Here is a 14,153-nt window from a genome sequence, read left to right as displayed (position 1 = left end):
GGGATAGATAGCATTCTCTGCAGTCATGACCGAGAGTCCAGGAGGGTGTGTTGTCTAGCTGGTGCAAGGGTAAAGGACTTCTCAGAGCCACTGGAGAGGAACCAGGATGTTACCAGGGCTGGAGCGCTTCAGCTATGAAGAGAGACTGGGAAGATTGGGTTTGTTTTCCTTGGAGCAGAGGAGGCTGAGGGGGGACATGATTGAGGTGTACAAAATTATGAGGGGCACAGATAGGATGGATACTAAGGAGCTTTTTCCCTTTGTTGAGGGTTCTATAACAAGGGGACATAGATTCAAGGTAAAAGGCGGGAGGTTTAGAGGGGATTTGAGAAAGAACTTTTTCACCAGAGGGTGGTTGGAGTCTGGAACTCACTGCCTGAAAGGGTTGTGGAGGCAGGAACCCTCACAACATTCAAGAAGCATTTGGATGAGCACTTGAAATGCCATAGCATACAAGGCTACGGACCAAATGCTGGAATATGGGATTAGAGTAGACAGGGCTGGTGGCCGGCGCGGACACGATGGGCCGAAGGGCCTCTATCCGTGCTGTATGACTCTATGACTCTATGACTCTCTAACTTGGAAAGGATGAGGGAGGATCCAGTTGTCGTGGTCCATGTTGGCATCAATGACATAAGGAAGAACAAGGAAGAGGTCCTGCTAAGGGAATGTCAGAAGCAAGGAACTAAATTAAAAAGCAGGACCTCACGGGTGGTAATCTTAGAATTACTACCTGACCCATGTGCTAATTGGTATAGGGATAGGCAGATTAGAAAGGTGAATGCGTGGCTGAACGAGTGATGTGGGAAGGAGATGTTCCATTTCATGGGACACTGGCACCACTACTGGGACAGGAAGGAGCTGTTCCGCTGGGATGGGCTCCACCTGAACTGGAGTGGGACCAGAGTCTTAGCGGAAAGGATAAATACGGCTGTGGTTAAGGCTTTAAACCAGCAAGATGGGGGAGGGATCTGGTAGCAATAACAAAAGTCTAAAGGTAAAAGAAACAGGTGATGGGGGTGTAAAAGTCAAACCAGGGTAAGGAATAAAGATAACATAAACAGTCAAGAAACAAATACAGTTATAAAACAGAAGTATAAAAAGACTGTTAAATATAAAGTAACAGGAATAACTATTAATGACAAATTAAACTGCCTGTACAGCAATGTACACAGCGTCCAAAATAAAACAGGGGAACTGGAGGCAATAATCTATAGCAAGGAGCCAGATGTAGCAGGAATAACTGAAACATGACTACTTAATGAACAGGACTGGCAACTAAATATTACAGGCTATAACATAATCAGAAAGGATAGGGAAAGGAGAAGGAGTGGGGGAGGAGGTGGATATGCTGTACTAATTAGAGATAACATTATGACAGTAGAAAAAAGGGACATAGCTATCAGAAGGCTAGAAACAGAATCCATATGGATTGAAATAAAAGATAAGAAGGGATCGATCAGACTAATAGGGGTATACTACACAACACCTAATAGTGGAAAGGAGGTGGAGGAAGAAATATGTAAAAAAATATGTGAAATGAGTAAAGGGCATTGAATAATAATCATGAGAGAGTTTAACTATCCCCAAATAAAAAGAAGAGATAGGTAAAGGGGTGCAAATAATGGAGTTTTTACAATGTGTGCAGGACTTCTTTCTTACTCAGTATATAAAAAGCCCAACAAGAGAGGAAGCACTGCTGAATCAAGTAATGGGAAATGAATCAGAACAGATAAGAGAAGTAAGGGTAGGGGAACATCTAGGCAATAGCGATCATAACATAATAAGGTTTACAATAAAGATTGAGAATGACATAAGTAAGACAAAGACCAAAGTAATACATTTGAAAAAAGCTGATTTTAAGGGGATGAGAATGACATTAGGGAAAATAAATGGGAAAAATTTCCTGACAAACAAAGAAATAGAACAGCAGTGGGAAACATTTAAAATGGTGATCAATAGAGTCTAGGAGAAATATGTCCCCATAAAAATCAAGAACAAACCAGCCAGTAATGACACACCATGGATGAATAAAGAAATAAAGGCAAAATTGAAACCAAAAAAAAGTCATATACTAAGTACATAGACAACAAAGGAGAGGAAGACAAAGGAAATACAAAAAGGTTGGGAAATAAGTTTTAAAAAAAATTAGGAAGGCAAAGAGAAACTACGAAATTAAATTATCAAGGAATAGAAAAAGAAATAGTGAAGTATTCTGCAGACACATAAATAACAGAAGGAAAATAAGGATAGGGATACACATGATAAATTCAGAGGTAATGGCAGCAAAATGGCAGAAATATTAAATAATTACTCTGCCTCAGTATTTACCAGGAAGACTAACATGGTGGGCATAATATTAGAAGAAGAGATCAAAAAAGATATAAAATCATTTAAGCTAGAAATGGGGGTGGGGGGGAGAGATTTGATAAACTAATCAAATGTGGAGAGGATAAAACCCCTGGTCTGGATGGATTACGAATATACGAATTAAGAGCAGGAGTAGGCCATTCGACCCCTCGAGCCTGCTCTGCCATTTGATAAGATCATGGCTGATCTGATTGTGACCTCAATCCTACTTTCCGGTCTACCTACTATAACCTTTCACCCCCTTGCATTCATGCATATTAAAAGAAGTTAGGGAAGAGCTAGCGGAGGTACTATTACATATATATAAAAATTCATTAGGAAAGGGAATAGTCCCAGAGGACTGGCGGACAGCTAATGTGATTCCTATATTTAAAAAGGGAAATAGAACAAGTCCACGGAACTGTGGACCAGTTAGCTTAACGTCGATGGTTGAAAAAATAATGGATTCCATACTCAAAGATGTAACAGAAAAACATCTAGAGACCGAAAATATAAGTAAGAATAGTCAGCACGGATTTCAAAAGGGAAGGTCATGCTTGACCAACCTTATTGAATTCTTTGAAGAAGTAACAGAAAGGCTAGACAAGGGTAACGCCAGGAGAAAGTAATGGAAGGATATGTTGATAGGGTTAGATGAAGTAGGGAGGGAGGAGGCTGGTGTGGAGCAAAAACACTGGCATGGCCATGTTGGTAGAATGGCCTGTTTTTGTGCTGTACACTCTCTGTAATTCTATATCATTCTATGTAATATATTTGGATTTTCAAAAGGCCTTCGATAAGGTGCCGCATAGTAGACTCATTACTCAGGTGAAAGCATGTGGAGTCAGGGACAAGTAACAGAGTGGATAGTAAGCTGGCTTAAAAAAAAATCAGAAAACAGAGAGTAGGGGTTAAAGGTTACTCAGACTGGCAAAAGGTGGGAAGTGGTGTTCCATAATGATCGTTGCTGGGACCACTGTTGTTCACCATTTACATAAACGATTTGAACTCGGGAATGGGTGTGAGGTGGTGCATTTTGGTAGGAAGAATAAGGGGGCCACATACTCCTTGGAAAATAAGAGTCTAAATGTGGTAAAGGAGCAGAGGGATCTGAAGGTACAGATACACAAATCACTAAAAGCAGTGATGCAGGTTAATAAGGCCATAAAAAGGCAAACCAAGCACTGGGGTTCATTTCTAGAGGGATAGAATTGAAAAGCAGACAAGTCATGTTAAACTTGTGTAGAACCTTGGTTAGACCACAATTGGAGTACTGTGAAAAGTTCTGGTCTCCCTGTTATAAAAAGGATATAGAGGCACTGGAGAAGGTGCAAAAAAGATTCACAAGGATGATATCAGAACTGAAAGCTTTAAACATCAGGAAAGATTGAACAGGCTGGGGCTCTTTTCTCTAGAAAAGGGAAGACTGAGGGGTGACCTGATGGAGGTCTTCAAGATTATGAAAGGGTTTGATAGGGTAGATATAAAGAAGATGTTTCCACTTGTGGTGGAGACCAGAACTAGGGGCCATAAATATAAAATAGTCACTAATAAATCCAATAGGCAATTCAACAGAAAATTCTTTACCCAGAGAGTGGTTAGAATGTGGAACTCGCTACCACAAGGAGTAGTTGAGGTGACTAGCATAGATGCATTTAAGGGGAAGCTAGATAAACACATGAGGGAGAAAGGAATAGAAGGATATGTTGATGGAGTTAAATAAAGAAGGGAGGGAGGAGGCTCGTGTGGAGCATAAACACCGGCATGAACCTGTTGGGCTGAAAGGCTTGTTTTTGTGCTGTACATTCCACGTAATTCTATGTAAGAATGCTTCAGACCAGTTCCATATTGATTCAATAGAAGGCATCCGAGAATGAATTAGATTATGTTTTATAAGTTGAAAAGGATTCAAGGAAGTCTTCTGTTCCTTTTAAGTGCATGAATATATTACTGTATTTCAATTTTCAAATAAGTTAACAAGAATTTCTCACGCTAACTCCATTTCTCCCAGTAGCAACTTCATGCTCGCGGTGTATTACAGCTTCTGAATGAAACCAGGAAATATCTGGAGCATTTGCCAAATATCAACCACATTTCTACCTGCTACAGTAAAGAAATTACTGTTTGTGGTAAGCAGTGATGTAATTTGTATTTTATCTTTCCACAGTGGTTAACAGGATTACCAAATCTGTTTGACCTCTCTGTCAATTATTTGCCAAATCAGATTTATATATAGAATAACAATTCAGTTGGAGTGCTTTACAAGGCTTGAGCATAGATGCGGGCGTCAGATGACATCATTAATCACAAGAATAAGATTGATGAATTAGTGAATGTTACCTGATTTTGTTGCATCGAGTTACATCGAAACTACGGGACAGAAACCATTCGGTCCAACTGGTCTATGCCGGCGTTTATGCTCCACATGAGCCTCCTCCCTCCCTACTTCATCTAACCCTATCAGCAAACCTTTCTATTCCTTTTTCCCTCATGTGCTTATCTAGTTTCCCCTTAAATGCATCTATGCTATTTGCCTCAACCACTCCCTGTGGTTGCATGTTCCACATTCTTACCACCCTTTGGGTAAAGAAGTTTCTCCTGAATTCCCTATTGGATTTATTAGCGACTATTTTATATTTATGACCTCTAGTTTTGGACTCCCCACAAGTGGAAACATTTTCTCTACGACTACCCTATCAAACCCCTTCATTATCAGGTCAACCCTCAGCCTGCTCTTTTCTAGAGAGAAGAGCCCAGCTCGTAACTCACTCCAATGCGGTTGTTATTTTAGATAAAATTAAGTCTGGAAATGATTGGGCAGGTCCATCCCAGTGGTAGGATGTGCCCCCCCCCCACCCCCCACCCACAGCCACTGCTCCCGAGTCCGCCTAGGTTCGTGGGGTCAGAAAATGTGGCCACGCAAACCAGGCCATTGGCACTTGGGGGTGGGGTGCACCTCATTCATAAGTGGCCAGTTCAGGGGGCAGGGAGGGCAGTACCTCCGAAACAGAATCTGTGACGACCCCCCACCACCACCGCCCCCATTAACAAATTACTAATTAGTTTAAAAAATAACTACTCATCTTTGGGGTTCCCAACCTTGACCCCACCTTCCCTCAGTGGGCCCACTTGCGCCGGAATTGGAGTCTGTTACCCCTCTTCATCCTTGATGTACCAGCCTCTGATATTACCCTGGGTGGGTCCACCCCTCTCTAACATTGGTACCCAAGTAAGGGCAGAACCCCAGAGAAATTTCAGTCACTTTGGGGTTAATTTGAATTTTTCCAAAAGTGTAAAACAGACAGTATTGGATTATACACCTCTCCCGACTTTCCTTTCCATTGACCCCTTTGAGTCTGATATTCTGTAAAGTCCCACATAACTATAGAGTTTACTACCACAGTCTTTTGAAGGCTAATGGTTTACAAGAATACTTATCGGGGAAGGGGAGGGAGCGATTTTCAAATGCTGGCCGCCCTTTTCTCGCCTGAATAACGGCCTGTCTGATGCAATTTTCAGATGGGCCTGTAAATGGACAAGCTGCACGCCCCACTGTTTTGGACAATATGATGATATATATGCAAATTGGGGTCATCCGCTGGATGTGGCACCCTCATTGATATTTTCAGGTAGAAATGAGCAGACCGTGTGTCACTCATATTCTGCCCATTTGTACCTTAAGGGACCGTTGGTTATCGCTTCACAAAAGGGCCAGAGTTATTTTGGCAGAAATTATTTGTGGGGCCAGGAGGAGCAGGAGTGCTGGCCCATGCTCAGACCTTCCTGGATCGGCTCCCACTGCCCCCCTCTGAGGCCCGATCTGCCAGCCAGCTCAGTATAGGAGCCAGATGATTCCCCGCCCTCCCACAACCGGCGAGGTGCAGCCGAGTGTCCGTTTGGCGCCTGCAGCTTGCCGGCTACATTCAAATGAGGTTTGGGCCTCCCATTGGGCGGGTGGTATGGCCGATCCACCGACTTTGTGCCCATTTTGGGCAGAAGTGGAAAATCTACCCCATGGTGAAAGACAGAAAGTTATGAAGTGACTGGTACACTTTTACTGATATATAACCGGAAAATAATGTGGCCACTGAATATTGGGGAAGGTCCCTTTTTTTAAAAAACAGTTCCTCTCCCCCTCCTCTTGGAATTTTCTTTTCTCCTCCCCTGAAGATACTGATTCATTCTAAGGTATGATCTCACATGTGCTGGCTGTTCTCTGGTAGCTCACCCAAGTGGACATATTTCATATAAGAACCCAGGCAGTGAGTGTTATTCAATCATGGGTGGGAATTACGGCTGAGCTCATTCCTGCCCTCATCTAAAGTCCATACGCACACCTTCCAGCAGGAGCTGCAGTTCTGGCTCATTTTTCCCCTCTACATATACTAAGGGTATTGAGACTAATTTTGCAGCCCTCCTCCCTTCACACCCCACACCAGCTAAGTCAGCATAAAGCAGGGCTTGAATCTGGAGGCTGGCTAGCATAAGAAATAATGCTTGGTTGTGTTAGTTATACATCAACATTCTCCTGGGCCTTTTTTTTCGCTCCAAAATTAATATTTAGGGAAAAGTTTCAAATAATAAAAAAAGGAAATGATACTGTTTCAATGGCACTTCCTACTTGGTGGATTTTTAGTGATTAGTGTGTTAAATTTCTGTATCAGACAAATGGCTCACTTCTATGAAATGAATTGAATTAAAACAATAATTTCTGTATCAGTCGAATTATTCAACATTCAATGATAAAAATAGAAAATGTTAGAAATACACAGCAGGTCAGTCACCTATGAAGAGAAAAGACTAGTTATGGTATTTTGGGTATTAACTTCCATCAGAACTCATGAAGGATCACACACCCAACATGTCTTAACACTATCTATTCCCTTTCGAGGTGCTGACTGGAATTTTTTTTTTGTATTCGTTCATGGGATGTGTGCGTTGATGGCAAGGCCAGCATTTATTGCCCATCCCTAATTGCCCTTGGGACGGTCGTTATCAGTCGCCTTCTTGAACCGCTGCAGACCATGTGGTGAAGGTTCTCCCACAATGCTGTTAGGTAGGGAGTACCAGGGAATGCTGTGTATTACCAGCATTTGTCTTTATTTTAGATTTCCAGTATTTCCAGTTTTTCTTTTTTGCTTTACAATCTTTGATTATATTCTTTTCTGGTGAAACAATTGTATATAATGAAATAATTGTGATTTTTCCTCCATGGAATTCATAGGAGATTTGCATGGAAAATTGGATGACTTATTTTTAATATTCTATAAGGTACGCCTGCATATTTTTAAAAGCCAATTGGCAGAGTTTTCTACATATAATACTGTGTATTAGAAACCAGAATGATCTTATCCTCTGTCTTTATTATATCTAAATCTATTTTTAATGGCCTCCCCCCTTCCTTTAACTCACTCTTTTTCATGATGCCTTTTAAGCCATCTGCAAATTTTTTTTTCATACTCCTTCTTTCCATCAATTATTTTCTTAGTGTCCATTTGTTGCTTTCGATAATTTTCTGTCTTCATTCTTCCCAATTTTCTTCAATGTCACAGAAGACCTCTCCATTTGTATAAACGGGGGAGTGGGGTGGTGGTGAGGTGGAGAGAATACAACATATTATCTTGAGCAACACTAACACACATGTCTGTTGTCTATTGTCTTCCCATTCCCCAACCCAACAGATTCAAAATCCTTGTCCTCATCTACAAGTCCCTTCACAGCCTCACCCTTCCATGCAACCTCTGCAATGTCCTGCAGCCCAATATGCCAGCATTTGCCCTCTGCTCTTCCTACTCTGGCCTCCTCCTGGCCACTCCACTTTTGGCCACAGAGACTACAGTTCACTTGGCCCCACAGTTCTATGCCCTGCCTAATCTGTTCACCTTGCTCTCGCTCTCTCTCTCTCTCCTGCAAAAGCTTCCTCAAAACCTATTTCTCTAACCATACCTTCAATCACTCCCACTGACTCTTCTACCATCGCTCAGTGTCCATTTTCATCTTCGAAGTGCTTTTGAAATGTTTTATTACCTTAAAGATGCTTTATAAATGCAAGTTGCTCTTGCTCCTGTTGTTCAGTAGCATGGCAAGCTGCCCCCAAAATGTTTATGAAACTCTATCAACCAGATACAGCAAGTCATAAATACAATAGCAATGAGATCCTGAATGACACAAATACATTAAAGTATACATCATCAACATCACTGACACACCTTACGTTTCACATTATTGCAGAAACCTTCTTGCTTTCCAAAGGGCAATGGTGTTAATTAGATTTAAGTAGATCACAATTTGTCAAACTAATTTTCTTTGTCACAGAGGTGATTTTTGCTGTATTTGTTTGTATCTTATCACATTCCAGAAACAGGTATGATGATTGGTAATTCTTATTCCTGTTTCCTATTGGATATTATATAACCAGATTGAAAGCTGTAGATAAGGTCCACCTGTGTGGTCCGTGCATTGCATGAGATGAGTCCTTAGGACTAAGTCTACCTGTTAGCCAATGACATTTAGTATTAAATCCCACTGAAAATATTGCAGCATTCTTCATGAATGTTCACATCAGCTTTAGTTCTATTCACATAATTAAAAACTCAATAACTTACCGCACAATTTAAATGTGATAAAATTCGTAACATCAGAACGGTCCTCCAAGAATCTTTTTGTTTGTTTATAATCTGGGTGAAATTACAGTGGGATTTTCAGGAATTTACCAATGTAAAATGTTCTTACTTCCCACTGAGTACTCCAACAGATTTTACATGTGCACTTTTAAATTGATATAGTGATGCCTTATCGTAAAACTAACAGATTAACCCCAGATTTTCAATCATTCAATTGCTATTTGACTAGGAATTATTACTGTTAACCCATTTTAATTTTTGTTCTCACTTTTCTCATTTTTGAATGTATTTTTTCTGTGGGATTATTTTGAGAGTTGTATATTGGTTTATATATTTGTGCCGTTGCACATCTTCTTTATATAGCATACAGTGATGCAATGGGGCTGAATTTCCAGTCAACACAAACCAACACCAAACAGGCATGCACGGACCCAGGAAAGCACAAGGCGATTGAACTTGGCAACTCTGAACTGGATTTGTGCAGTGCATAAGTTACCATTTGATCTTTTAGGATGATATAAAAAGTCAATTTTATGCAAATTAAATTTAAAGCGGCACTGCATAAAATCCCATTCTTTCTAACGGGATCTCACAGGACACTTAGGCTACTCGTGTAGTAGGTGTAAAAGGCCAGAACCATTCTAGCCTTCTAGGATGTGTCTCCTTAAAGGGGAACTGAGGTATTTTTGGTTGCTACAACAAAAAGGGATGAACTAGATATTGTACTCAGTGCTCCTGTCTGCTTCAGTTTTTTGAAGGGAAGATGAAAGAAGGGATGCAAGAGAATATTGCTGCCATTAACCATGCAAACTTGTTTACAGACCCAGGCACAGCTACCTGGAAATGTCTGAAGAACTCTGCCTTTGCAGGCTGAGGTTCACCAGAGAAGCAGTGTTAAAGTTGTGCCATTTGCTGTAATCTAATTTGCAAATAACCAGAGGGGTGACATTGCCATTGGCAGTCGAGGTTACCACCCTTTAAAGTTTTATATTTCTGGTTCCTTCCAAGCAACTGCAGTGGATATCTGCAACATCAGTCAATATATAGTGTACGGGCACATCAAGTAGGGCCTGATGTTTGTTCACCAGGGCAAACACCTTCATCACTTTCCTGACAGAAAAGCAACAACAGAATGAGAGGGTACTGTGCTGTAATTTGTTTGAATGGCAGGATTCCCCAAAGTTCAGGGGACCCCCAGACACAATGTCATGGTGTTCTTGATCTACAAGGAGTTCCATTCCATCAATATCCAAATGGTCAAAGGCCTGTAACACAGGAGCATTTTTTGTTTCTTTCATTCCTGGGATGTGGGCATCGCTGGCAGGGCCAGCATTTATTGCCTATCCCTAATTGCCCTTGAGAAGGTGGTGGTGAGCCGCCTTCTTGAACTGCTGCAGTCCGTGTGATGAAGGTACTCCCACAGTGCTGTTAGGTAGGGAGTTCCAGGATTTTGACCCAGCGACGATGAAGGAACGGCGATATATTTCCAAGTCGGGATGGTGTGTGACTTGGAGGGGAACATGCAGGTGGTGTTGTTCCCATGTGCCTGCTGCCCTTGTCCTTCTAGGTGGTAGAGGTCGCAGGTTTGGGAGGTGCTGTTGAAGAAGCCTTGGCGAGTTGCCGCAGTGCATCATGTGGATGGTACACACTGCGGTACACACTGCAGCCACAGTGCGCTGATGGTGGAGGGAGTGAATGTTTAAGGTGGTGGATGGGGTGCCAATCAAGCGGGCTGCTTTGTCCTGAATGGTCTCAAGCTTCTTGAGTGTTGTTGGAGCTGCACTCATCCAGGCAAGTGGAGAATATTCCATCACATTCCTGACTTGTGCCTTGTAGATGATGGAAGCGCTTTGGGGAGTTAGGAGGTGAGTCACTCACTGAAGAATACCTAACCTCTGACCTGCTCTTGTAGCCACAGTATTTATGTGGCTGGTCCAGTTAAGTTTCTGGTCAATGGTGACCCCCAAGATGTTGGTGGTGGGGTTTCGGCGATGGTAATGTCAAGGGGAGGTGGTTAGATGCTCTCCTGTTGGAGATGGTCATTGCCTGGCACTTGGCTGGTGTGAATGTTGCTTGCCACTTATCAGCCCAAGCCTGGATGTTGTCCAGGACTTGCTGCATGCGGGCACGGACTGCTTCGTTATCTGAGCATGCAAGATGATGCTATCTTCCTAGGCAACAGTCACGGGGTATTCTATTGTAGGACACTTCTCTTTGTCTAGTTTATTTGAAGGAGAAGGCAGATTTCAAAGATATCTCCTAGGAGACCAAGGCTACCCTCTGCCTTGCAAGAGCTAGGAAAGAGATTAATACGCAGGACCTCAAGGGTAGTAATCTCCGGATTACTCCCAATGCCACGCACTAGTGAGTATAGAAATAGGAAGATACAGCAGATGAACGCATGGCTGGAGAAATGGTGCCGGAGGGAGGGCTTTAGATTCCTGGGGCATTGGGACTGGTTCTGGGGGAGATGGGACCTATACAAGCCAGATGGGTTGCATCTCAACATGGCCGGGACCAATATCCTTGCAGGGAGGTTTGCTAGTGCTGTCAGGGAGGGTTTCAACTATCTTGGCAGGGGGGTGGGAACTTGAGTGTAGATTCAGAAGGGAGAGAAGCAGAGCTAGAAATGGAAGGCAGAAAATTAGTAATTGAGTTTGGAAGGCAGAGGAAACAAAGGTTAGAAAATAGACAAGAAAGGAGTTTGTCAGTACTAAATGGTATATAGTTCAATGCAAGGAGTCTAGTGAATAAGGCAGATGAGCTGAGGGCACAGATAGACATGTGGCAGTATGATATCGTAGCGATTACAGAAACATGGCTTAAAAAGGGCTGGAATGGCAGCTCAACATTTCTGGTTACAGGGTTTTTAGATGAGATAGAGAGGGGGATAAAAAAGGAGGGGGTGGCAATATTGGTTAAAGAAACAATTACAGCCATGAGGAGGGATGATATTTTAGAAGGATCATCAAATGAGGCCATATGGGTTGAGCCAAAGAACAAATAAGGGGCAATCACACCACTGGGAGTGTACTATAGATCCCCAAGCAGTCAGAGGGAGATAGAGGAGCAAATACATAGGCAAATTTCTGAGAAGTGCAAAAACAATAGGGCAGTAAAAGTAGGAGATTTCAACTACCCTAATATTAACTGAGATACAAACAGTGTGAAGCATATAGAGGGTGCAGAATTCTTAAAAGGCATTCAGGAAAACTTTTTTAGCCAGTATATAGCAAGCCCAACAAGAGAGGGGGCAGTTCTGGACTTAGTTTTAGAGAATGTCGCTGGGCAAGTGGAAGGAGTATCAGTAGGACAGCATTTTGGTGGCAGTAATCATAATTCAGTTAAATTTAGCATTGTTATGGAAAAGGACAAAGAAAGAACAGGAGTAGAAGTTCTCAATTGGGGAAAGGCAAATTTTACTAATCTGAGAAGGGATTTAGCAAATGTGGACTGGAAACAGCTACTTGACGGTAAATCAGTGTCAGAGCAGTTGAAGGCATTCAAGCAGGAAATAGTGAGGGTTCAGAGCAAATATGTTCCCACAAAGAAAAAGGGTGGGAATGCCAAATCTAGAGCCCCCTGGATGCCAAGGAGCATATAGGGTAAGATAAGTCAAAAAAGGGAAGCTTATGTCAGACGCCGAGAGCTCAATACTGCTGAAAGCCTGGAGGAGTATAGAAGGTGCAGAGGTGAAATTAAAAAGGAGATTAGGAAAGCAAAGAGAGGGCATGAAAAAGTACTGACAAGTAAAATTAAGGAAAACCAAAAGATGTTTTAGAAATACATAAAGAGCAAGAGGATAACTAAGGAAAGAGTAGGGCCCATTAGAGACCAAAAAGGTAACCTATATGTGGAGGCGGAAGATGTGGGCGTAGTTTTTAATGAATACTTTGCATCTCTCTTCACAAAAGAGAGAGATGATGCAGATATTGTCGTTAAGGAGGAGGAGTGTGAAATATTGGATGGGATAAACATAGTGAAGGAGGAAATATTAAGGGGATTAGCATCTTTGAAAGTAGATAAATCGCCAGGCCCATATGAAATGTGTCCCAGGCTGTTAAGAGAAGCAAGGGAGGAAATAACGGAGGCTTTGACCTTCATTTTCCAATCTTCTCCGGCTACAGGCATGGTGCCAGAGGATTGGAGGACTGCTAATGTTGTACCGTTGTTTAAAAAGAGAGGAAAGGATAGACCGAGTAATTACAGGCCTTACAGCCTTACCTCGATGGTGGGCAAATTATTGGAAACAATTCTGAGGGACGGTATAAATCGTCATTTAGGAAGGCACGCATTAATCAAGGACAGTCAGCATGGATTTGTTAAGGGAAGGTCGTGTCTGACTAATTTGATTGAATTTTTTGAGGAGGTAACAAGGAGGGTCGGTGAGAGTAGCGTGTTTGATGTAGTCTACATGGATTTTAGCAAGGCTTTTGACAAGGTCCCACATGGCAGACTGGTCAGAAAAGTAAAAGCCCATGGGATCCAAGGGAAAGTGGCAAGTTGGATCCAAAATTGGCTCAGTGGCAGGAAGCAAAGGGTAATGGTCGACGGATGTTTTTGTGACAGGAAGGCTGTTTCCAGTGGGGTACCACAGTGTTCAGTACTAGGTCCATTGCTTTTTGTGGTATATATTAATGATTTAGACCGAAATGTAAGGGGCATGATTAAAAAGTTTGCAGATGATACAAAAAATGGCCATGTGGTTGATAGTGAGGAGAAAAACTGTAGACTGCAGGAAGATATCAATGGACTAGTCAGGTGGGCAGAAAAATGGTAAATGGAATTCAATCCGGAGAAGTGTGAGGTAATGCATTTGGGGAGGGCAAATAAGGCAAGGAAATACACAATAAATGGGAGGATACTGAGAGGTGTAGAGAATCAGAGGGACCTTGGAGTGCATGTCCACAGATTCCTGAAGATAGCAGGACAGGTAGATAAGGTGCTTTAAAAGGCATACGGGATACTTTCCTTTATTAGCTGAGGCATAGAATATAAGAGTAGGGAGATTATGCTAGAACTGTATAAAACATTGGTTAGGCCACAGCTAGAGTATTGCATACAGTTCTGGTCATCACATCACAGGAAAGATGTAATTGCACTAGAGAGGGTACAGAGGAGATTTACGAGGATGTTGCCAGGACTGGAGAATTTTACCTATGAGGAAAAATTGGATAGGCT

At 42.1% G+C, this 14,153-nt stretch overlaps 1 protein-coding gene across 1 annotated transcript in view; it reads left to right on the top strand.

Annotated features, from left to right (window-relative positions):
- The window catches only part of ppef2a (protein phosphatase with EF-hand domain 2a), a 63,032-nt gene that overhangs the window by 17,056 nt on the left and 31,823 nt on the right, over positions 1–14,153 (top strand). The window contains exons 5-6 of the mRNA XM_067978634.1: positions 4,364–4,478; positions 7,574–7,620. Of these exons, the coding sequence (XP_067834735.1) occupies positions 4,364–4,478; positions 7,574–7,620 (162 nt within the window). The remainder of the gene's footprint in view (positions 1–4,363; positions 4,479–7,573; positions 7,621–14,153) is intronic.

The sequence above is a fragment of the Heptranchias perlo genome, chromosome 1 (assembly GCF_035084215.1).
Source record: "Heptranchias perlo isolate sHepPer1 chromosome 1, sHepPer1.hap1, whole genome shotgun sequence".
Lineage (NCBI taxonomy): Eukaryota > Metazoa > Chordata > Chondrichthyes > Hexanchiformes > Hexanchidae > Heptranchias > Heptranchias perlo.
This window is presented reverse-complemented; position numbering and strand designations above follow the sequence as displayed.